This window comes from Cupressus sempervirens, chromosome 10 (genome assembly GCF_028749045.1).
Source record: "Cupressus sempervirens isolate cs-2001-9-10 chromosome 10, ASM2874904v1, whole genome shotgun sequence".
Lineage (NCBI taxonomy): Eukaryota > Viridiplantae > Streptophyta > Pinopsida > Cupressales > Cupressaceae > Cupressus > Cupressus sempervirens.
In genome coordinates, this window is record NC_143127.1 from 577,783,424 (window position 1) to 577,809,546 (window position 26,123).

At 37.6% G+C, this 26,123-nt stretch overlaps 1 protein-coding gene across 2 annotated transcripts in view; it reads left to right on the forward strand.

Moving 5' to 3' along the window:
* LOC149535192 (Trimeric LpxA-like enzyme) overlaps positions 1–26,123 on the forward strand; it is a 288,509-nt gene that overhangs the window by 31,436 nt on the left and 230,950 nt on the right. For both annotated transcript variants that reach the window (XM_089807588.1, XM_089807589.1), the window contains exon 4: positions 15,865–15,972. In XM_089807588.1, the coding sequence (XP_089663714.1) occupies positions 15,865–15,972 (108 nt within the window). The remainder of the gene's footprint in view (positions 1–15,864; positions 15,973–26,123) is intronic.

The window sequence follows — 26,123 nt, forward strand, 5'->3', positions numbered from 1 at the left end:
TAGGCTAAACTGAAACTTAAATTAGTATCCAACTTCCATAGAGTCCTCCAAAAGTGTCTCGATCAAAGATAATACTCCTAGGGAGCCCATGTTGTCTATCTCCTTGAAGCACAAATTGACAATGTTCCTAGCATCATTTGTTTTTGAACATGGAATTAAATGAGCCATCTTAAAAAATCTGTCAAGCACCACAAATACCGAATTATGTCTCTTCCTAATTCTTGGTAAACCAAGTACAAATTCCATATTGATTGTTTCCATGGCCTATTTGGGATGGATAGTGGTTGATACAAACCTGCATTCTGGTTACTTCCTTTGGCATGCTGGCATACTAACATCATTTCCCGTACTTGGCCAATTAAAGTGTGAACCCAACTGGGCTAGTGTGTTGTTTTGTCCAAAATGCTTTGCTTAGCTGCCATTGTGTTTCTCCTTCAACATGTTCTCTCTCATGAAACTCCGTGGAATGCAAAGCTGGCTTCCTTTAGGCCCTCCTGTATCATGTACTCCATCCAAAAGTTTCTGTCCTTACTTAGATGATTTATACAAGCTTTATATGCCTATTTGAAGTTCCAATCTTCCTTGTACATTTCCTTGAGGTCATCAAATCCCAATATGCTCACCTGAAATTCCTGCATGATCAAACTCCTTCAGTTCAAAGCATCTGCAGCTTTGTTAGATTGACCACTCTAGTGCTTGATGAAAAAGTAAGAGTCTGCAGAAACTCAACATGTTCAACATTTCTTTGGGTCAACTTAGTTCGACTACTGACAAATTGTAAATCATGATTATCAGTGTACAATATAAACTTCTTAGGTATGAGATAGTGCCTCCATTTTCTCAAAGCTTGTACAATGGCATAAAACTTTTGATCATATGTTGAATATCCCTTCTTTGCATAATTAAGCTTTTTGCTGAATTACGCAATAGGTTTTCCATCTTAGCTTAAGAAAACATTTATAGCAGTCCAATTGTCATCACATTCAACTTGAAAAGGCTTAGTGTTTTTCCCTTAAGTATCTGAAAAATCTTATCAGCAGCTGTAGTCCAATGAAATGTCTTTTTGTCTCCCTAAATTGTATCTACTATTGGAGCACAAATCCCCCTAAAATTTGTTATGATTTTTTTATAGAAACTGGCCAATATATGAACACTTGTTAACTCAAAGATACACTTAATTCAATGATTGCTTTTATCTTCTCCTTGTCCATCTTCAATCCTTCTTGATAGATGACAAATCCTAGATACACCAATTCTGCCTGTAAGAAAGTACACTTTTTGAGATTGATTAGCAACTTCTTTGTATGCAACTTGTCTTATACCATTCTTAAATGCCTAAGAGGTTCATCCTTTGGTTGACTATATACCACGATGTTATCCATATATACTATGACAAACTTGTGAAATCTTTAAGCACTTCATTTATAAACTGCATGAAAATGCTTGGAGCATTAGTTACGCTACATGACACAACTCACCATTCGTAAAGTCCATTTGTCTTAAAGGTTGCTTTCCACTCATCACCTTCCCTAATTCTAATCTGATGGTAGCCACTTATCAAGTGTATTTTAGAGAAATATTTAGCCCCACTTAAACAATCTAAGAAATTTGTAACATCCGGCTATGACCATATTTATTGCATTTAAAATGTTTGCCAAAAAAGGTTCTCTACCTCTACCTTTTGAGTAGTCGCTTCTTCCATTGAAAGAATCATTGGGTCGAGAGGATCGTTCCTTTTGATGTGAACTACTGGCTTCGTCTTCCTCAGAAACTTCATTTTTTTCTCTTGAGCTTTGTCTCGGTTTCCTGGATAGTTTCTCTTATGCTTTGAGAGCATATTGATATGCTTTCTCCACTGTTCTTGGACAAAGAAGGTTAGTTTCATCTGGAATGTTTTATCTTAGTCATTTGAGATATCGAGCCACTTTCTTAGGAGCATCTTCTTTATGAACAGCCCTAATGGTCAACCTATAAAATTTATGTATAAGCCTTAACTGACATTTCTTTTTGTCTAAAAGTTGCAATTTCTTGAAAAGATTAAGTTGGTAATCTTTGGATAAGAATTTACTTTTAAGCTTAGCCAACATTCTGTCCCAACTGTTGATCTCAGACTCTTGTTGCCTTTCTTCTTGTACTTCATCGCACCAAAGGGATGTTTGACCCTTTAGTCTGGTTACGACAAACTTCACTTTCTTGTCATCAGTGACATTCTCGTACAAAAAAATCACTTGTTCATTGCATTGATGCAGTTGATTAATTCCTCAGCATCTAGGCTACCTTTGCACATAGGTACCTCCATCTTTCGTCTGGAACTTGCTCCTAGAGTCACTCTAATGATTTTTGTATCAACTCCCTCTTCCTTGGGCCTTACCTCATTTTTTTGAGGTTCTTCCTGTCTGTCAATGACATCTGTATCAATTCCTCTCCTCTGTGCAAGTTCCATCGTCCATAATCATGCTTGCATATGTCGCATCTCCTCTGGAATTTCTGCATTTGCAGTTGTTCTTCCTCGACCTTGTACTCTTACACAGACTCCGAGTGCCATCTCTTGACTAAGAACGCCTTATCTTGCACTGACTGGGACTTCTTCGTTGTGACATACCAATAATGGCAGAAGGCTGAAAAATGATAATTCTCATACAAATTTTGATTCTTACTAAGATCTGAATGCTCTCTTCACTTTATATGATGGATAATTTAGAAAAGTGATTTCAAATATGCAAACAATATTAAATATAAATTCAAAAACTTAATTACACATATTTCAATATAAACCCATCACCTAGTGACTACAACTGCTCATCCATTGGGATGTTTTCTTCAAATATTTTTTGGCTTTTGAATCTTGATGCTCCTTGCTCGTAGCTTTCCAAAACATTTTGAATTTCTCAATTTCATTTGGAAACGAGAAAGTTATGGGAATTTTACCAGGACTAGATTTTTATGACAGCAACTTTCACAGGGACACCTTTTAACCAATCTTCACACGACAGTCATACCAAAGCCAACCTTCACAGGATACAATTTCTTGACCATGAGAAGATGCAAGACAGCAAAATAGTCTACTAAAGTGCAGTAAACCTATACATATAATATGCCCTCTCCAAGAAAATTGATCACCTGGAACATAAATGTACACAATGGTCAGAAAGGAGCATCTTGACTAGTGACTAGATTTTCATGTCTAGATCACAAGGATTGCATCCTTCAGTTTCAGTGGAAAGGGTTCATATAGAGACCAAAGATTTTGAGGAGCAGAGCAATCTACAATTGTCAAAAAGTCCAGGATACCTCCAAACCCATGAACTGATCTCTTTTGCTGCCATGACAGAACTGCATGACTTGCACCACCAATCTCTTGCAGGCATTTACATTAAGCTCAAGACACCAATCTGCCAGACTGAGCATATTTGGCATCATAAATGTCAAAGTTTCACAATTTTTTTTGTCATGTCCCCTTTTTAGCGACACAATTCCTACAGTAGATTTGCCTATCACCGACTCTCGTAGGCAAATAATCTTGGAGAGAGAGTCATCTCGTCGCCAGAAGATTGCATTTTGCTACATTCAGTAAATGGGGTCTACATATTCTAATGATGAATTAAGATTGCACTTTTAATTTAACAAAGTTATTTAATTTTTATAAAAGTTATTTGATAATAAAAGTGCATTATAATAAGATATTATAAAGGGTGATTTTGGAAGCTTCCAGTGACTTCTCAAAAAAACGTGAATAAATAGAGGACAAGAGGCACCCATTTGGACAAGCGGTTTTGTGGATTCGACTTTAATTTCAGTTGGAGCAATTTGTAGTCATTTGGTCTGCAAATTCTCAAATTATCCTTGGAAACGAAAACTTCCATGGGTAAGCAATTTTGAGGATGTGGAATATCATCCGAATTATTGCAACTTGAAAGTGATATTGCAGTCACTTTAACAGAGCGAAAATTTGTGGCCTAAGGCCAAGTGGGAGATTCTTGAAGAATAAATTGCCATCCTTCAAGTTATTGCAAGATTGGAGGAATTCGTAATGAAAGCCAGAATATCGATTGGAATCAGACAAGTCTGATATACGTCTCAAGACAGAGAGGTGGAATTACAGTCAAAGTCGGGAATTACAAGCGGAGTTCATCTTCTAACAAATAAATATAGAGCATCCGAATTCCGGTAGGGTTAATCACGAGGTTATTGCAAACAATGATTTATCTCCAAATAAGCAAATTTGCGTTTCCGAGCCAGGCGTCTTTTCTCATGCATTTTTCATCACTGTTAGAAGACCTCTCTCATGTTTTTTCGTCACTAGAAGGCTAGTTAATGTCGCAGGGTTGAAAATTTGCGGGTATTGTTTTCTTGCGGAAGATCCAGGGCGAGTTTAGGGCTAGAACGGGAATTACTTGCATTGCGATTTGAAATAAAAACTTACGCAATTGAATTGCTCAAGTCGAAAAATCACGCCATCATTCTTTCCGACCACAGTTGGAACATTTCCGTTGGGTATTAGAGGGTATTCTTGCGGGGGTCGGGACTTCCGAGTTTTCGAGTTAATCTCTGGTGATCGGGTCGGGAGTTTATTCCGGAGTCGGACTCCGTCATTCGAATCCGCAGTATCAACAGAGGACACGGGCCTGGATTGGAATCAGTTAAGTGCAATCTTTCCTTCGAAACAAGACAAAGGCGAACTTGAAATTCGTTCCAACTGAGCCTGAGGATTGCCAACGTTATTTCATGGATGGCTCGAAATTCAGGTTCTAATAATTTCCAATAATTATTAATAGTTTGTTCTTGGTACAGTCCAAATTATGATTAATGCAGATTTAGCATTTGAATAAAAAATTGTATCAATCAGACTTCTTAAATTTGATTATCGTTGCACCCCATTTGATGAATATTGTTAAAGACATTACATATATTTAGTGATCGCATGCCATCATTCAGTATTGGTTAGTTCCCTTGTGATTTTTAAATAAGAACCATTTCAGTGGTATCAGAGCAGTAGTCCTGCCATCCTGTTGGGTAGAATATTTTATGCAACCCTATTCCAGATATTATATTCGTAGGAGAACAATACTTAAAGGCAGAGATATGGGTGAAAGACAATCACAGAGTCCTTCGAGATTCCCCAGAGTTGATGATGATGAAACCGAAGAGTTTTACAGAATCATGACTATTGGACAGCAAGAAATAGCTCAGTCACTACAGGCTTTGACTACCATAATGGAGAGAGTTGTTCAGCCCAGGATTCAGGAACAAGGTAGAGGTACACCTGATCATGATAATAGAAGTGTGGCAAGCTCACAGGGTGCTCCTAGGCGCAGATCATGGACAGCAAATAGGCCTACTTGTCCCACCTTCCTAAGGGAAGAGGCTCAGGAGATAGGAGAAGATGACTTGCCGGATGATTTTTAGGATGACCTCAGAGCTGCTACTGCAGAATGGCAGGCATTACCACCACATGTGCGTGAACTATTGAACTTTGATCGCTATCTGAACCAGAGGAGAGAGCATATGAGGAGTAGCCGTCAGAACAGGAGGCCCAGGAGAGGTCATGATAATGAGTTGCAGCGAGCTGTTGGCAAACTCACTTTACCATTTTTCGATGGTAGCGGTCAGATGACAACACAGGCATGGATTCATAAGTTGGACACCTTCTTAGCATTAAGGCCTATGTTTGAGATAGATGCCATCAGGTACGCCACCTTGCATCTGGAAGGCGCAGTTCATGATTGGTGGTCACATGGGATGGTTACTTTGCAGCACAATCAGGTAACGTCTAACCAGGACTTTGTGGATAGACTGGTTGAGCGTTTTGATAAGAAGGATCCAGAGATTTATTTTCGCGACCTTGCACAGTTGAGACAGTCTGGCAATTTGGAGGTTTATATTAGTGAATTTCAGAAGTTGTCAGTCATGGTACAAGATGTGTCTGAGAGAAGGATAGTTATCTTATTTATAGAAGGATTGTCTGAACCCCTCAAGGGATGGATTAAGGCATTTGACCCACCAACACTGCAAGAAGCTATGAGGAAAGCACGGAGTATGGAGCTTACTGTACCTTCTAGCAGGTTCACTTCCAAGAGTACTACCTCTTTCAGAGACAATAAGAAGTTTGATAAGAATAAAGGGAAGAGCATTGAAACCAAAGGAAAATCTACTACACCCCTGGATGCAGAAGCATTAAACGACTTGCGCAGGAAGAAATTATGCTTCTATTGCAAAGGTCCATATGACAGGGATCATGATTGTCCTTTGAGACCTAAAGGAAAAGCCAATAGAGTTATGTGGGCATATTATGAAGGATCAGATTCCGACAGTACAGCAAATGAGGATGATCACAGCGATTCAGAGCCTGAGGGAGAAATAGGGAATTCAGAGCAAAAAGAGGAACCTGAATTGCATTTACAACAGGGGCATTTGTCTAGCATTCAGCAGGAGGGATCCTTTAGGTTACGTGGTGTTTTAGCAGGACAGAAGGTGATCACATTGGTTGATACAGGCGCTACGCACAACTTCATTGATGCACGACTGGTTGAGTGCCGCACGACTGGTTGAGTGCCGTGGTATTAAGACAGAAGAATTTGAAGGTCTCCGAGTACAGGTTGCTGATGGTTACACTCTTAAGTGTAACAGGATGGTTAGAGACATGCCTTTACGCCTGAATAATTATGAGTTCAAAGCAGATTACCATGTGGTCAATATGGGTGACTTGGATATCATTTTGGGTATGACATGGTTACGTTTATTGGGTGAGGTCACTTTTCGACTCAAGGACATGGAGATCAAGTTTGAAGTAGATGGGAAGTAGCATGTGTTGAGAGCTATCCGGAATAGTGACATCCGAACTATTTCTCTCAGACGATTGGAAAGATGGGTGAGACATAATGATATTGAATGGGCAGCCATGTGTGCTCTCATGCCCACAAAGGAGGAACAACAGAAGACAGAATATCATCCAGACATACAGATATTGAGGGAAAAGTATAGTAAGGTATTCAGCGATATTCCACCTGGTACACCACCTGATAGAGGGATTGAGCACATCATCGAATTAGAAGAGGGTGCTAAACCAGTTATGATTACTCCATATAGACACCCAAAGAGGCTCAAAGATGAAATAGAGAAAACCATCAAGGAACTTCTCGCCATGGGACACATTAGACCTAGTAAGTCTCCTTTTGCTTCTTCAGTAGTTTTGGTAAAGAAGAAAGATGGTTCTCTTCGGATGTGCATTGATTACAAAATGTTGAATAAGAAGACCATTAAGAATAGATATCCTATTCCACGGATTGATGAGCTGATAGATGAACTACATGGGGCATGCTACTTTAGTAAGATAGACCTGAGATCCGGGTACCATCAAATTAGAGTCAGAGAACAAGACATAGAGAAGACTGCCTTCAGATGTCATTGTGGACACTTTGAGTTTGTAGTGATGCCATTTGGGTTAACTAATGCACCAGCTACTTTCCAGTCCACCTTGAATAAGGTCTTCCATCATCAGCTGGGGAAGTTTGTATTGGTTTTCTTTGATGATATCTTGGTATACAGTCGAACATGGCATGAGCATATGGAGCATCTAGAGACAGTACTGAAGACCTTGCAAGCAGAGTCCTTGTATGCCAAAGAGTCTAAATGTGATTTGGGCATGACCGAGTTATTATACTTAGGACATATTATCAGTAGAGAAGGAGTACGGATGGACCCTGATAAAATTCGTGCTATTGTGGAGTGGCCTATTCCTGAGAACCTGACACAGCTGAGAGGATTCTTTGGTTTATGTGGCTTCTATCGCAGATTTGTTTGCGGATATTCGCGACACGCGGCTCCTATGACAGATTTGCTAAAAAGGGGAGCTTTTGTTTGGACAGCAAAGGCACAGGCTTGTTTTGACAGATTTAAGGAGATCATGACTTCATGTCCGGTACTAGCATTGCCCGATTTCTCGAAGCCATTTGAACTCCAGTGTGATGCTTCAGGAGATGGTATTGGGGCTGTTTTGATGCAGGACAAACACCCTATTGCATATGAGAGTAGGAAACTCCGTGGGCCAGAGAGATCATTCAGCATTTACGACAAGGAGATGTTAGCTATCATGCATGCACTAGCTAAGTTCAGGCAGTATTTAGTAGGTGGTAAGTTTTGTATAAAAACTGACCACAACAGTTTGAGACATTTCCTTGGGCAGAGAGATCTCAATGATAGACAGCAGAAATAGGTGAGTAAGCTACAGGCATACGACTTTGATATATCATATGTTAAGGGCACTCAGAACGTGGTAGCAGACGCCTTGTCACGCAGGCCACATCTTAGTGCAATGGTAGAGATCTCTGAGGATTGGAAGCATTTGATTGTTGCAGAATACGCTAGAGACTCTTGGGCATCTGGGATAGTTGATGGGACAATTGTTGATACTAGGTATACACTTGTGGATGAATTGATTATTTACAAGAGCAGGATATTTTTAGTCCCAGGATCGAAGGTGAAGCAGTCTATTATGCGAGCTCTTCATGATTCACCTATAGCTGGTCATCCCGGATACTTTAAAACATATAGACAGGTGCGAGAACGATTCACATGGAAAGGACTCAAGGCAGATGTATTGCAGTATGTCCGTGAGTGTCCTGTTTGTCAGCAGAATAAGCGAGAACACACCTTCCTAGCGAGACTCCTATAGCCACTTCCTATTCCAGATCAAAAGTGGGAATGCATATCCATGGATTTCATTACAGGGCTGCCCAAGGCACAGGGACGCGATTGCATTTATGTGGTGGTAGATAGACTAACAAAATATGCTCACCTTTTTCCCATCACCACTACTTATACCGCAGTACAGGTAGCCGAGGTATTCTTCAGAGAGGTTTTCAGGTTACATGGGATACCCCACAGTGTTGTCAGTGACAGGGATAGTAGGTTCTTGAGTCATTTTTGGCGAGAGGTGTTCCGATTATGTGGCACTGAGCTCACAACCAGTACTAGTTATCATCCGCAGACTGATGGACAGACGAAGATAGTAAACAAGTGGGTGGAAGGCTACTTGAGGAATTACGTGGCTGATCAGCAGAGGGCATGGGTAAGGTGGATTTATTTGTGTGAATATTGTAACAATACCACTTTTCACATGTCTATTTAGATGACACCTTTCCGAGCGTTATATGGGTATGATGCATCGAGCTTTATTGACTTGTTAATGGGTGATGTTCGGGTTCCACGTGCCGGGGATTTGATTCAAGAAAGTAAAGACATTATTAGCGCTCTTCGGGATAACATAGCTCGGGCACAGAATCAGTATAAGCAATATGCAGATCAAAAGAGGACAGAGAGGAGCTTTGAGGTGGGTGACATGGTTTACCTCATGCTCCAGCCATTTCAACAATCTACTCTCAAAAAGAGTGGGTCAGAGAAGCTTAAGCCTAGGTATTATGGGCCTTTCAGGATCACCAGGCGAATAGGGGAATTGGCTTATGAGCTTGAGCTCCCCACGGACAGCAAAGTGTACAATGTGTTCCATGTGTTGCGTCTCAAGAAGGCGTTGGGACAAAATGTGGTACCTTCCACGGTGTTACCTCCCTTGGATGATGAAGGGAAGTTGATCTTAGTGCCGGAATTCATTTTGGAAACTAGGGAAAAACAGCTCCGCAGAAGGGTGATCAGAGAATATTTGGTTAAACGGAGAGATCTACCAGTTGAAGATGCTACTTGAAAAAATGAAACAATTTTGTAGCATCCAGCTTTGAGATTGCTTGAGGGCAAGCAATTTCAGGAAGGGCGGACTGTCATGTCCCCTTTTTAGCGACACAATTCCTACAGTAGATTTGCCTATCATCGACTCTCGTAGGCAAATAATCTTGGAGAGAGAGTCATCTCGTCGCCAGAAGATTGCATTTTGCTACATTCAGTAAATGGGGTCTACATATTCTAATGATGAATTAAGATTGCACTTTTAATTTAATAAAGTTATTTAATTTTTATAAAAGTTATTTGATAATAAAAGTGCATTATAATAAGATATTATAAAGGGCGATTCTGGAAGCTTCCAGTGACTTCTCAAAAAAAAGTGAATAAATAGAGGACAAGAGGCACCCATTTGGACAAGCGGTTTTGTGGATTCGACTTTAATTTCAGTTGGAGCAATTTGTAGTCATTTGGTCTGCAAATTCTCAAATTATCCTTGGAAACGAAAACTTCCATGGGTAAGCAATATTGAGGATGTGGAATATCATCCGAATTATTGCAACCTGAAAGTGATATTGCAGTCACTTTAAAAGAGCGAAAATTTGTGGCCTAAGGCCAAGTGGGAGATTCTTGAAGAATAAATTGCCATCCTTCAAGTTATTGCAAGATTGGAGGAATTCGTAATGAAAGCCAGAATATCGATTGGAATCAGACAAGTCTGATATACGTCTCAAGACAGAGAGGTGGAATTACAGTCAAAGTCGGGAATTACAAGCGGAGTTCATCTTCTAACAAATAAATACAGAGCATCCGAATTCCGACAGGGTTAATCACGAGGTTATTGCAAACAACGATTTATCTCCAAATAAGCAAATTTGCGTTTCCGAGCCAGGCGTCTTTTCTCATGCATTTTTCGTCACTGTTAGAAGACCTCTCTCATGTTTTTTCGTCACTAGAAGGCCAGTTAATGTCGCAGGGTTGAAAATTTGCCGGTATTGTTTTCTTGCGGAAGATCCAGGGCGAGTTTAGGGCCAGAACGGGAATTACCTGCATTGTGATTTGAAATAAAAACTTACGCAATTGAATTGCTCAAGTCGAAAAATCACGCCATCATTCTTTCCGACCACAGTTGGAACATTTCCGTCGAGTATTAGAGGGTATTCTTGCGGGGGTCAGGACTTCCGAGTTTTCGAGTTAATCTCTGGTGATCGGGTCGGGAGTTTATTCCGGAGTCGGACTCCGTCATTCGAATCTGCAGTATCAACAGAGGACACGGGCCTGGATTGGAATCAGTTAAGTGCAATCTTTCCTTCGAAACAAGACAGAGGCGAACTTGAAATTTGTTCCAGCTGAGCTTGAGGATTGCCAACATTATTTCATGGATGGCTCGAAATTCAGGTTCTAATAATTTCCAATAATTATTAATAGTTTGTTCTTGGTACAGTCCAAATTATGATTAATGCAGATTTAGCATTTGAATAAAAAAATTTATCAATCAGACTTCTTAAATTTGATTATCGTTGCACCCCATTTGATGAATATTGTTTAAGACATTACATATATTTAGTGATCGCATGCCATCATTCAGTATTGGTTAGTTCCCCTGTGATTTTTAAATAAGAACCATTTCATTTTTCCCCCCAGTCTATCAATGGTAATCAAACCAAATTGAAACAGGCATAGACAGGCCTTCAAAACGAAAAAAAAAATATAGGAGCTAACGAATAGAAAAGAGCAAACTGTACCACATTTGGCTTGGAAAAAAATGGAAACCACTATTTGATGCCACATAAATCTGGAATTATGATACTTATTGGTTGCAAGTATTCGAAGGCTATGTCACAATTTTTCAACATCAACAACATAGCAATCAGATCGGTTAAATGTTGGAGTTCACAGAAATATGGAAGCTGAATAATTCTGATCTGTATATGCTGTCGCCGCAAATTTTAGAATAAACAAAAGAACTAGAAATTTTGGATTCGAAGAGACCATGGTATCCTCCAATTCAGCCTTTCACTGGCTATGCATGACAACAATGGTCTCTTGATTCACAAGCACAGATCACTCATAGACGCTAAGCCAAAAATGGAGGCTTTGATACCACAATGGTGAAAACCAGAACTGTAAGGACCCGAACCAGTACTGTAACAAATACAACCAGCACCGTACTGTCCTGAACCTGATTTTTCCCGTTTCCCTTTTAAGTGTAAATCTTAGAGTACGAACCCACTTAACAAATAACCAGCAATATGAATAATAGATGATATTCCAGATAGATATTTGCTCAAACTCATTCTCAAGTAACACATTCAGAAATACATCCCTATGCAGATGAAAATACAAACAGCAAGTAAAACCCGAAGTCTCCAATAAATCTGTCCTTTCAAAATGACATAAAAGACTCAAGCATATGAACAATGCAGTACAAATCAAAAACATTAAACCACCATCCTTTCAACAATCTAGAAGCGTGTTGTCTTATGCATCAGCAAGTGTGATAATTGGCAACTTCTGAATGACTTCTAAAACATTATTGTACTATACAACAGCAATACAATAACCAGCAAACTATAAATCCAATCTTAAACACAGTTCTACAGTCAGATTGGAAAACTAGAGAGAAGAACCTGAAAGCACAACCAAGACACCTGAAATGATATCTCCCCTGACAATGGGTTTTCGTCCACTGCGTGCCTGCACGAGGGGCTACGTTCTCACACTAGCTGAAAGTTGAAGCTTTCTGAAGACTCTCAGAAGAGAGAACTGGAAATCTGAATAGTAAATCAAGCATACCGAATGAAAGGGTCTCTTCTCCTTTTATTCTCACAGTTGTGACTCTTCGACTACCTTTCTGTCCTTTCGCCTTAACTCTCCTTGTCCTCTTTTGCCCACTTGGAATATTAATTTGTCTTTTAATTAATGAAGTTTTAGCTCTCCTAGTAAATTTTAATATTATAGTGATGACCCTCTTTAATATTTCTAATGTCCCCAGAAAAGGGACATTACAAGAACATAAATATTTATCAGAAAATAGGAGAGTACATTGATATATCTTTTTTAATGCGAATTCTCCTCCCTACCACCGAGGCTGAAATATTGCCTCATGAAAATAAACTAAATTAAGTTTTTTGATGGATCTTATTAGGATCCTAGTATTTAGAAAACAGTTCCAACCTCCTATGTCTTTGTTAAAAAAATGTTATTCGGAGGATTGACAATCTCTTATTTATCAAACAAGACAAAAACAAAATAACCATAAATTCCACCTGCATCACATATTCAGATAAGTGGTCATGATGGGGGAGAGGGTGTCAAACATTCAGATTATCATACGTTGCAGCATGCATACATAGGCATAGGCATACACTTATGTAGTCATACAACTGTATATGAAGTGTGGTTTATGGAGATCAAATTGCTTGGTGCAGATTTTAGGGGAATACTTTTTTCGCATTTGGCTTGTGCAGTCTTGTAGGTATTTGCAGAGGGAAGTGAAGTGCAGTGATATGCAGAGGAGAAGCTATTGGTGTTTGAGAGGTGTGAGTTGTATAAGTGAGGATAGGGAAGCAAGGATTAATCAAGTTTCCGTAATCGGATTCTTGGAAATTAAATGATTTAGTTCAATGTTTTTTATTATTCTAGTCTATTTTCTCACTTATGTATTTATAATTTTGTTTTCACTTGCAAATGACATAATGTTTTTACCTATTTTGTTTATGATGTCTCCCACTTTTTCATCATGGATACTGTATAGTAACTTTTGATGTGATGCTTTGTCATCTTCGTTATGTTTTATAGGGATCATATTGATCACATACATTGAATGCATGAATATCATCTTTGACCTTTAACATGCATTCAATGCATGTTTTGATTTATCTGGCTGGTATTTTAGCCACACATTATGCCATCTATCTCCTTTCATATAGGTGGTTGAATTGCTTGAGTTTTTCTTTATGGCTCTTATTATTATCTAGTCTACTCTTGACTACAATTCTCAGATACAATGACTACAATTGTTAGGTACAATGCTTAGCATCCATAAGTGGTGTATCTTATTGAGCATACACAAGTTGGAATAATGCATGCATAGCCATCTCATGTGTTGTACCATAGGCTCAGTATCATTGGCAGCTTCTCTTTCTATTCTGCTCCTGTACAAGGCACTTTTTATATCTTTGGATCATTATGTTACGTCCCCCCTAGTTGTCTTTTTGTTTTGGGATAGTATATAGTGAAGCAGCATCCAATGAAGCATAGTTTGCAGACTGGGACTCGGAAAGTACTTGGCAAGCCCAAAATTTCTGACTTGTAAAAGACTCGACAAAAAAATCGGCAAGTTAGAGATTACGAAAAATTAAAATTTCTTAAAAAACATAAATTTTATGCAAAATTCAATTAAAAATGGTTTTAAAATTAAAATTTGACATCTCAACAGAGAGAATGCATGGTTTTATAACAAAAGAAGCATGTGAAACCAGCTTTTTATTCACATTGGTAATTTCATCCACGTTTCTCATATGCCTCTAAATGCGCGAGAGTTGAACTTGTACAAACTTGTGGAGCAAAAGGAATAGGACTTTCCTCTAAGAAAACGTGCTGATTATAAATCAACTCTTCAAACCAATCTTCAACAAGACCTCCTTTTCCAGAAGAATGAATGCTCACAGCTCTACTATCTCAACGTGTTTATTAGTAGTGAGCTGTGGACTTCCTGGCTTTATCTACAAGATGATTCTGTGGTTGTGGCTTCAATTTTGACTTCTTAGTTGTGCTTGAACTTCTGATAGCAAGTTAGTGGTCACCTCTTTTAGCCTTTGTGCTTACTCTCTCTGTTCTACCAAACAAATTTGATTGTCTTATTTTTGTTGTTTTCCCTGACATGTACCATTACATCCTCATTCAATGTTTAAAAAAAAAAAGAGTGGCCTTTTTCAATGCACTTGTTATTCCATTCTTCATAGATTTGTCAGAATTTTAGTAATTTCTCTATTGTTTATTTGGAGAACATTATCTCGGGACACTTAGGTGTGCCATAACTCTTCTTCTACGTATCTTTGTATGCACATTTCTAAGGATAAGTCTCAAAGAGTTATGAAATCTTCGGTAAGTTCAATTTCTGTTTCCTGTTAGGTCTCTTGCAATTCTTCAACTGTTTGACACATTTGCTATCAATTGCCTCTCCATCTTGGTGCATGGGCAATGATTATTGATGACTTCAGTGTACGTGGCTTAAACTTGTAAAGGAAGCAACACCACAATTCTTATGCTAAAAAGAACACAAAGCTGCAAGAAGAATAAATTCCATAACAGTAATTGCACTAAAATAGAATCTATAACTCTATTGATGTACTGTGTAGTGCACATCATCAAGTATGGTAGAGGGAGAGTATGACAGTGTTCAAGGGTTCTTTTCCTTGGCTGAGATCTTTCTACATATGGTATAGTTGATGAAGAGGCTTGTCGGTTAGACCATGATTAACTCTGTGCTGATCCACACTAATTAGAACATGACTGAATATTCTATGCTTATTGACACATATTAAGAGAAAATGATGATCAGTTCTGATTGCCAAATATAAATATATGTTTCAAATGACAACTAAATGGTAATTATACTTTCCATATTTGATGAATAGATGTACAAGTATATTTTTTTAGCATGGCAAAGCATTAAGCTTATTATGTACTTTTCACCCATTCAACATCAGACATGCAAGGTAGGGGATATAATGGCTACTTCATTGAGGGAATGCTTTTTGGCATATGTTTTGGTTATGGAATAAAATTCCATCTACTTTTTGATGGAAATATTTTGTGGTCCAAGTGCTTTAGCTATTGAATGAAGTTATGTTTTGAGATTTATCATTTTTGAAACCATTGTATATAATCTTGAAAAGAATTTGTTTTCCATTCACAGATCACCCTTTTTTTGTGATATGAATTAACCTGATAGAACTTTTTCAAAATTGGCTGGATGTAGAGAGTTTTCTTCAGCGAGACAATATTTTACTGGCTCTTTGTAGGAAAGGTTTGTTTGATGGTTTTCTGTTAGGCTGCATGATTTGGTTACTTGATATGGTTGGATAGCCTATTATGAAGTCTCTGGGCAATATCATAAAGTGTCAAGAATAATTGTGAATGCTTTTGAAGTTTTGAGAAAGAATTCTAACTTGTGTCAACATTTTTCAGGATTGCTTCATCGATATTTGCTCCCCAGAAATGCTCATGCTCTTCACTGACAATTTTGACTATCAGCAGCTCAGGCATGATTTTGTGAAAGCATTGTTGTGTGATGAGGTACAGGAGTCTGCTATACTTATTTGAAGTCCTTCAGTTGTCCTTTGATTGGTATTCATACAATGGGCTTAAATTTTTGAAGTAAATATAAGTTATTAGTCTTTCTTGTCTACCAACTCCAGAAATTGATATGGTGTTTTTTACTGAAGCTCTTGGATACACTATCACGATATATCTCTGTTCTCCATATCGCCATATCAGCTATATGCTGGTTTTTCCCACTATAAATCTGCTGCTTGCTACTCTTAGATGGTTTTTTCTGTTATTTTGTTTTCCTTTAGCTGCTTGTTCTTGCTACTTCTCCACTTTCTCCTTAAAATGGGAAAAACAAATGGAAACTTTTCTAACAGTCTTTTTCCAGGAATATTTATTTTGGCTTATTGATAAAAAATGTTATTCTTTGTGGAATGATGTCCTGAAATATTTAGATGCAATCCAGCATCTTCTTTTATGTCTGCAGGGTGTTCAAAGTTCAAACAACTTTATTCATTGAAAAGTGATTAATTTGTTAACAAAGTACATTAGTGCTTAGTGATCCACACAGAATGAGGGGTACTACGAGGAGATAATGTTGGAACTTTTCATTTTGTATAAGTAAACCATTCCTTAGCTTCCCTTTCCATTGTGCTATAATTAAGTTTGGCCTTTGATAATAGTCTTTTGGTGACAAAAACTGAATGGTATAACCCTTGTGGCTCAACACGTGCTAATATTTTTCTAATTGCAAAGTTTGATGCACAGATGTGCACATGAAAGTCTTTGCTCCAGATTGGGTATGCTAGGATAGCATATGTGATTAGGGGTAACTTCAGTTCATTGAAGGTGTCCTTCTGGTCCCCTGTCCACATAAATATTTGTCTCTTCCTCATAAGTATATCCAACGAGTAGGATATTTTAGTGAAATTCTTTATAAATCTTTTATAGACTATAATTGTTGATATGGCCCAAGAATAATTGAACTCTTGTGACATTTATTGGTGGTTCCATTTGTATAGTTACCATTATTTTATTTGGGCCTATCTTTAATCCTACTTTAGAAACTCTTTGCTTGAGTATTTTACCTTGGGTTACCATGAATTGACTTTTCTTCAAGTTTGGGGCCTTGGTACCTTTAGTTCATTGAAGGCATTCCAGTCAACCTCTGTCCATGTAAATATTTGGCTCTTCCTTGTAAGCATATCAAATTTGTAGGAGATTTTAGTGAACTTTATAAATCTTCTACAATCGTTGACATGACCCAAGAATTATTTTACTCGTGGAACTTCCTTTGGTGCTACCATTTGTACAAATACCATTGTTTTATTTTGGCCAATTTTTTTGTCCTGCTTTACAAACGATTTGTTTGAGTAATTTACCTTTCGCTACCATAAATCGACATTTCTTCAACTTTAGGCTCAATCAGGCAAATCTGCATCGTTCCATACACACAACAAGACACTATATTGACTACAATATTAATCGATTTCTGTAATTTGTATGTTGTAATCGAATCTAGGTCTACAATGTTCAAGTCCACTGCAAATGTAATTTTGCTGTGATTGAAATAATATGAAGATCCATTTTTTGTTATTACGTTAAAGTATTATGAGTTCTTCTGCTAGGTTGGATGGTTCAATAATCCTTTATTTGTACCCTTCTGCCATGACTACGTTACCTTCTCTATTACGATCTCCTTTGCCTTGCTCTTAAAAATGAACTCCACCATTAGTATGAGTATTTAAACCCCTCACAAACCCATGAACCAAAAATTTCTCATCCTCATCTACACTCAAATATTGTGTCAGCTTGAAGAAGTGGTTCTTATATTGTTCCACTTTCATACTCAACTGCCAAAGCTCATGGATTTATACGAGATTGCTTGAAATTCCCATGAAATTCCACAAAACCTCCCCAAGAAAGATTCCCATGAAATTCTGGCAATAAAAATGTGCCACTTTTTCCCCTCTTGTGTCATTGAGTGGAAGCAAACATGTGTAACTACATGAGGGCATATCTAACCCTAATATTGCTAATAGTGGTGCATCGCAAAACAAAATTTAAGTGTCTAGAGCTGATTCTCAACCCTAGTTCCTTCAATGAAACCATCAAAGTTTAGTGGATGTGCTAAAAGAATATCATCTCTATTAGGTATGTTACCACGTTGGGATCATCCACCACTTGCCTAATCTTTTGTTGAGACTACTCTTAACTAGGCACTGTCACTGCATTTCCTTTTGTCTAAATAGAATTGGGCTCTTAGAATGCTGCCTTTCACCAACTTTGACGTGAGTTTCTCCCATTGCTTGCAAAGGCTAAGAACTACCTACTCGAGTTTGTTTCTACTTGGGGGAAACCTTTAAATGTCTTCTGAAGCAATGCGTACTAGTAGATATCCAAGATCTTCCTTTGGTTGAGTGTATCTCACTATAATTGGATCTTGAGTCTAAATTTGAAGAGATCCTCACTTATGGTTGCTCTTATTTCTTCTTGGTGAAGATGGTAGTACTTAGGAAGCATCCTCCACAATTGAGTTGCATGGGTTAGAACAAAAGAACATTAGTTCTATTACAATATTTTTATATTACTTTAAATGGCCATCTTTTGTATATTATATAAATTAGGTAGATAAGATCGTTTCTACGATATTCTTTAGTTTTCTATTAGAAAATTTCTGTTACGTTTCTCTGTAAATTCTTTATAATGACAGTTCTAATAATTTGTTAATACAACAAATATCTCACAAATTACTTCTTAGTAATATAGTATCAGAGGCAATACTTTTTCCAATTTTTATTTTTATAACCAGTGTAACACTTGTATTAGGGTACTTCCGGATGAGTTTCAGGGATGTGGGAAAAATGGGCCTCATTTTCGGGATGAGGGGACGGCCAAGGGATGGCAGCAAGGGGAGGATGGGGCAGGAAGGGTTGTTTTGTACTATACATATATAACTTGAATTGCTAGTTATGAGATGATGTTTTAGTAGAAAATAGTAACATACCAAATTAAAATACTTGAAGATAACAAAATTGCAACATGAACTAGAACCATTGAACATTCAACATAGTAACATATTACATACCCAATAGTAACATTAAAAAATCAAAATTCAAGTACCCATCCCAGTGGCGCATGGCTGCGGAATGGTGGAGATGGGGGTTCTCGGGTACTTATGTAACCAGTGTAGTGATGGGTACTTCGAGGTTTGATAGGGGGCTATGAGTCCTCCGTGTTACACTGTTTATAATTTCTTAAATGAAAATTTATGCCTATTTGTTTCCCAAATTATTGTATTATGGGATTTAAAGAAACTATAGAAAATAACTAAGGTTTTTTTGTGCAACCCCATGCAAGGATTCTTGGTCATTTTCTAGTGGGTGAAGCTATTTTTTTAGTATAACATGGGGATGCGTCTTCCCCTCAAAAAATCCCAACATATTTGAGACAAGGATGCACAAAGGATAGGGTAATGTTGTTATGATGTTCCCAAGGGTGCCATTGTAAGTTTTCTGCAAATTCTGATGAAACAATACTAATATAATACCTTTAGCCTTGCTGGAGATGACAGGACAAAATATTTGGTGTTCTTGGAGTATGGTGTATTATTCTGAAGAGGTTTTTATCCCTGCTATAAATCGCATAAGGCAGCAATGCTAGAGGAGCAAACTTATTTGTGTTGAGTGTGTTCTCTATCCACATTCTTACCTCTTATATATATAGCACCCAAGAGGCATGTCCTTAGAAAGGACATGACCCTTTCTAGGTTGGCCCTATATAAACTAAAATGTATTTTGCCAAGATCGACATCTCTAAGGGTTTTCAATTAGTTAGTAATTACACTAACTATAACTATGCAATAAAACATTAATAAATACTCCCAAGGAAGGTTCCGATCAAGTTAATAACTTAGATTATTCAAGAGGCCAAACCACTTAAGGATCTTCATGCGTTACTAGATTTGTTAGATCAAAAAAGTCAGATCAGAATGATTATCAGAGTTACTAATATATTTAACATTTCCTCTTAAATTGATAATCATAATGACAGCTAATATATCTAGCTTCATCAATTATGATGACTAAGCATAGATTGATACTCTATATCTTTCTGAATCTTCTGAGCATGTGATATCATTTTACACATGATACCTTGCCATATTACTATACTTGTGATATGACTTATCACTTATATTGTGATAGCATGGAATACAATATACAGGATAACATCCGGAGAGTGATTAAATTCATCCTTTGTCCAAGTTGTGACTCATAGACACTGACAAGCCTACATCACAATATGATCCTGAGTTAAGATTTGTTAGTATATAGAATAAAATTCAGAGAATGATTAAATTCATCCTTTATCCAAGTTGTAACTCATAGACATAAAATGTCTATTTCACAACGTGATCTTAAACTGATCCAGATCTACCAGTAGTTCTCTACTGTTTAGTACATTATCTCAGAGATCGTCATCTCTCATATTGTCTTTTATACAAGTGTTCATTATCTCAGAGATCGTCACCTCTTAGATAATGAATACAAATGGCGAAGCCCATAACAGTCAATAGCCTGACAATAATAATTTTAACACAATTATTTCATTATTAATTAAAGAATACAAATGTATTATAATTCAACCATACGAAATCTTTTCATGAAGTGATCTATCTTCACTCGAGAGAGAGATTTGATAAGAATATTTGATGTCTGATTTGCAATGCAAATTTATTCTAACTTGACAGTTTTCTTGTCTACCATATCTCTTACATAATAGTAAGGAATTTCAATATGCTTGGAATTGTCATGAAAAACTGGTTTCACAGAATGCTTGATGGAACTCTGATTATCACAGTGAATATAGTGGGATTTATGGGTTAACCAAATAATCCCACAAGTAACTTTCTAAGCCAAACTGCTTCCCGAGAAGCCATTGCAACTGCAATGTATTCAACTTCTGTGGAACTCTGTGCTACTGATGCCTGCTTTTTGCATATCCATGATATCATCGCTGACCCTAAACTGAAACAACATCTTGAAGTGCTTTTCCTATCAGTAACACTTCAAGCCCAATTTGAGTCTGTGAATTCATGTAAGTCGAAGTCAACTTTCTCATTCTTGAGCTCAAGGTTAAGAGTGCCTTGTAAGTATCTCATAATGTGTTTGACTGCAACCAGGTGAATCTCCTTTGGCTGACACATAAATTGACTTAAGGCATTAACAACATAGCAAATATTAGGTCTTGTATTTACCAAGTACATAAGAGATCAAATCATTTGTTTGTAAAGAGTAGAATCTATGGAGGGTGATTCTGTTGCTACTTCCTTAAGTTTGTGTAGATTAGTCTCCATTGGAGAAGACATAGGTCTGCAATTCCACATTCCAAATCTCTTCAAGATGTCTAATATATACTTTCCTTGATTAAGTATGATGCTGTCAGAGTTTTGCCACACTTCCAGTCCTCGGAAGTAATGAAGGAGTCTTAAATCTTTCATATCAAATTCTTTGATTAGATCTTTCTTGCATTGATCTATAAGATGATCATCACCTATTATTAGTAAAATCATCAACATATAGTATCAAAATTATCATATCATATTTATTCCTTTTATAATAGAGATTTGGATCAACTTTATTCTTAGAGAATCCTAAATTGGTGAGATATGTATCGATTCTTTCATACCATGCCCTGGGAGCTTGTTTAAGCCTGTAGAGAGCTTTCTTGAGTTTGCAAACAAAGATTTTACCATTATGAGTTTCAAATCCTTCAGGTTGTTCCAAATATACCTCTTCTGTAATCTTTCCATTTAGAAATGCAGTTTTCACATCCATCTGATGTACTTTCCATCCCTTCGATGCTGCAATAGCTAGTACTCCTCTTATAGAGGTGTGTCTAACAACTGGAGCAAAGGTTTCTTCATAATCAATTCCTTCCTTCTGAGAGAATCCTTTGGCTACAAATCTGGCTTTATATTTTTCAGTGCTACCGTTAGTAGCATGCTTGATTTTAAATATCCACTTAGAAGAAACAACAGGTTTTCCCTTAGGCCTTGGAACAATTTCCCAAACATCATTCTTAATAATGGATTGGTATTCTTCCGTCATAGCATCCTTCCAAGCTGTATGTTTAATAGCATTTGAAACATTGGTTGGTTCTGATTTAGATAAATCACTCATGTTTGTTGCATAGCTAGAAAATCTTTTGGGTCTTTTGCTTTCTTTGAAGGTTCCAGATGGTGCAGTGAAGTCTTGTGCTTCCTTTACAGTCTTAATAGCCCAAAGTGGTCTTTTCTTAGGATTGAGTTTCCTCAAGATTAGGATTTTGAATTTCAGCTTCAATTTCTTCAATGTTCTCTCTCTGAAACTTTGATTCATGACTTTCTTCAGAACTAGGTATATGAGAGGCATCTTTAGAACTTAGGGTTCTTTTGATCCACTGATTGATGTTTGATCGGTTCCACTGTTCCCTGCGTACAGATCCACTATAGTTTCCTTTCCGTCACCGCTAGAGTGTAGATATTTATAATAGTATGCATTGCAGAATAAGTTTGAGATACTGTCCAGCTATTCTCACTTCCATATTCTGCTACCTTGTTTTGATGCTAGCAAATACTAATACTGTATACTGATACCAAGGGAACAATACTTACATTAAAGTGGTCCCTTCTGCTGCTATTTGAATGAATCCACTGCCTGCCGTCCAACTTTGTATCTGAACTGGTATTCTGGGCGTTCAATCACCATGTACCTGTGTGTTGTCTAAAACTTCCGTATCAACTTCCCAGACCTTCAATTCAAATCCTTAATTCTATAATTACAATGTGAGCCGCTAGGTTTTCATCTAGTCTCACCACTTTCCTTAGGGGTCTCGTCCTTTGGAAAGATATCCAGTGACATTGAAGCAACCTGATTAAGATTTGAATAATAGCATATATTTGTTTTGTCCCAATCCTAATGTAAAAGCTTCCTTTTATCACCTTGAAGTGTTGGGAGAACAAATCTCTTAGCAATGTGGGATAAAAGACTTTTTCGTCTTTTAGTCACTTAAGTCATTTTGTCCTGAAGTGACTTTAAACAATAAAGTACTTTATACTTCAACTTAATAAAATAAAGTGACTTTAAGCATAGGATTTCCCATTTAAAAGTCTCTTCAACTTAAACCAAAAACCTGTGACTGGTTGGCATCCTAAATCATATGCCATTAGCCTATTCAGATGGGAAGAAAGACCAACTAGGCACCATTAATGCTAGTGCGAAGAAGGGGACATTACAGTCCTCCCTTCCTGGGATTGCTTGCCCTCAAGCAATCTCAATGCCGGATGCTGTAGGATTTACTCGCTTTCCCAGGTGGCATCCTCATAAGGTAAATCCTTCCAGCAAATCAAATATTCCTTGATGGACCCGTTCCGTAGTTTCCTCTCTTTGACCTCTATCACCTCTGTTGGAACTAATACAAGCTTCCCTTCCTCATCGAGTGGGGGCAATGCTATGGAAGGTACTGTATTCTGGCCAATGGCTTTTTTGAGACATGAAATGTGGAACAAGTTATGGATTTTGCTGTCATCAAGTAAATCCAGCACATAGGCAACCTCACCAACCCTCCTAGTAATGCGATATGGACCAAAAAATCTGGGCTGAAGTTTTTGAGACCCACTCTTCTTTAAGGAACTCTGTTTGTATGATTGGAGGCGAAGATAAACCACATCACCCAACTTAAAACTCCACTTAGTCCGCTGGCGATCAGCATACATCTTCTGCTGATTCTGGGCCCGTAGAATGTTCTCCCAAAGAGATCTGAGGATATCATGCTGATTCTGTATCCAATCCCCTGCTACTGGCACCCTGTTGTCCTGTAAATCCAGGTCTATGAATGACAAGGGCTCGCTGCCATAGAGAGCACAAAATGGAGACATCTGAATGGACATGTGGTAGGAGTTGTAACAATACTCTCTGATATACAACCACTTAACCCAGGCTCTCTGCTGTCCTGCTACATTGCTCCGGAGATAACTTTCAACCCATTTGTTAACTATCTTAGTTTGGCCATCCGTTCGGGAGTGATAACTCGTGCTGGAAGTTAACTCCGTAACGGTCAATCTAAACAGTTCTTGCCAAAAAGTGCTAAGGAACTTGCTATCCTTGTCGCTCACAATGTTGTGAGGAAGACCATGTAAGTCCAAAACCTCCTGAAAGAATAACTCAACTACCTTTTAATCATTTTTCTTGGTGTGTTTTCTGCAAACAAGTGTCGTTTTACTATGCTCCACTAGTCTTTGTATGTATCTACTTGTGCGACGTGCACTTCAGATGACTCTCTCACAGTGAATTGCCAAGGTTTTTATTCGTAACCATGTGCAAGGATTCTTGGTCATTTTTCTAGCGGCTGGAGTTATTTTTCTCCTTCTAGTCATTTTTCTTCGTGTTGTTTTTTGCAAACAAGTGTGTGCATTTGCTCGTGCGACATGCACTTTAGGCGACTCAAGGTGAATCAACCTACTTTTGGGCTATTTGTTCTTGTTGACGTTCCCCATTTTTGCTAATACTGTTAAAAAATGACTATCATTGTTGAGTCATTTGATCCATTTTGGTAATAAAATGAAGGATGTTTTATAGATTTCTGCTGAAAATAAGCTCTTTTCTTCTTGCTTAGGTTGTTTTCGAATGTTTGGTTCATGTTTTCTAGCCTTTTTTTTGGGTTCATTATGCCATTTGAAGGTTTTTTCAGACTAAGGTTTTATTCAAAGCTCTCTTTTCCACGCTGCATTCAAAGTTCCATTGCAGATTCGTCCTCATAATCTTGTTGGTCTCTAGGTTTTTGTGCCTCGAATAACGTTCTGGCTGAAATTTTATTTTGATTTCAGATACCTTTTGATTTTCTTGAGATCTTTTTTTTGGGTCTTCGTCAGAGTTTTTGGGTCAATGATAATTTTTTCTTGAAATATGGGTCAATTGTAGCTTATTATTTTTTGAAGTTTGTATGTAGACTTGCTTATGTTTTCTGCTTTGGGATTCACATTTTAGATCTATGCTATTGCCTCTTCTTTGATTTTTGTTTTCTTTGCATTGAGAAGCATACAAGATAGCGTTGATCTGAAATTCCTAAAGTTGTACACCAAACTTATATAGCAAGAGCATTGGCAACAACATTTTGGTAATAGTACCACGTCATCCTCCTTAGATCAAGCCTTTACAATTAAATCTTCTCACAAGAATAAAAGCGAATCTCAGCCATCTCATTCTTCTTAGTAGAAGGACTTTAGTCATTCTCAGATGGTTCGAAGGAGTTTCAATGTACCTATTGTCACAAACATGGCCATTTGCTCAAAGATTGTTGCAATTGATTGGCTTTTGAACAATGGAAGCAAGGAGGATCTCAGCCTAAAGCTAATGTTGTTGAGCATAAAAAACAAAAAGAGTCTTCTTTCTATGCCTCCATGCCTAAATGACTTGTAGACCTTGTAAAATCTTCTGTTTGGTATATAGATTTTGGTGCTTCTCAACATTTCCCTCACATACGTGATTGGTTTACAAAATTTTCTCCCTTTAATGATTCAATTATATTCGAAGGAGGTGAAGATCATATTGTCATCGGTAAGGGCAATGTTTAAATATAGTCTTGTGGGATGGATCATTTTCCTCAATGTATACTATATTCCTCTCATGGAACTTAACCTACTCTCAACGAGTCAGATCATGTGACATTCTCATCAGCTTGATATGATATCTAGGGCATACAAGTGTTCGATTGTTGATCATGTGACTTGCACTACTATAGCTATTGAAATTGAGGATTTTTGTTTATATAGACTTGTGGATACAAGTGATTCTCCTGAGCATGCATTCGCAACAAAATCATATTGTATCAGTAATCACTGGCATCAATGATACGATATGGTCACATGAACATTTACTATCTTGCTTAGCTTGTTTGAGAAGATTTAGTACATGGCCTACTTGAAATTCAAGCTTAGAATCAGCGAGTCTGTGGAGCTTGTCAAGTTGGAAAGTAGCACAGTACGCTGTTCAAGGATGGTGACTCATGGCAAGTCTTTATAGTACTATTGTTGGTCCATGCTGATGTATGTAGTCCAAATGAATACTCTTGTTACTGGGTGTAGGTATTTCTTTCTTTTTGTTGATGATTTCTGTCATAAAACGTGGGTGTATTTCCTT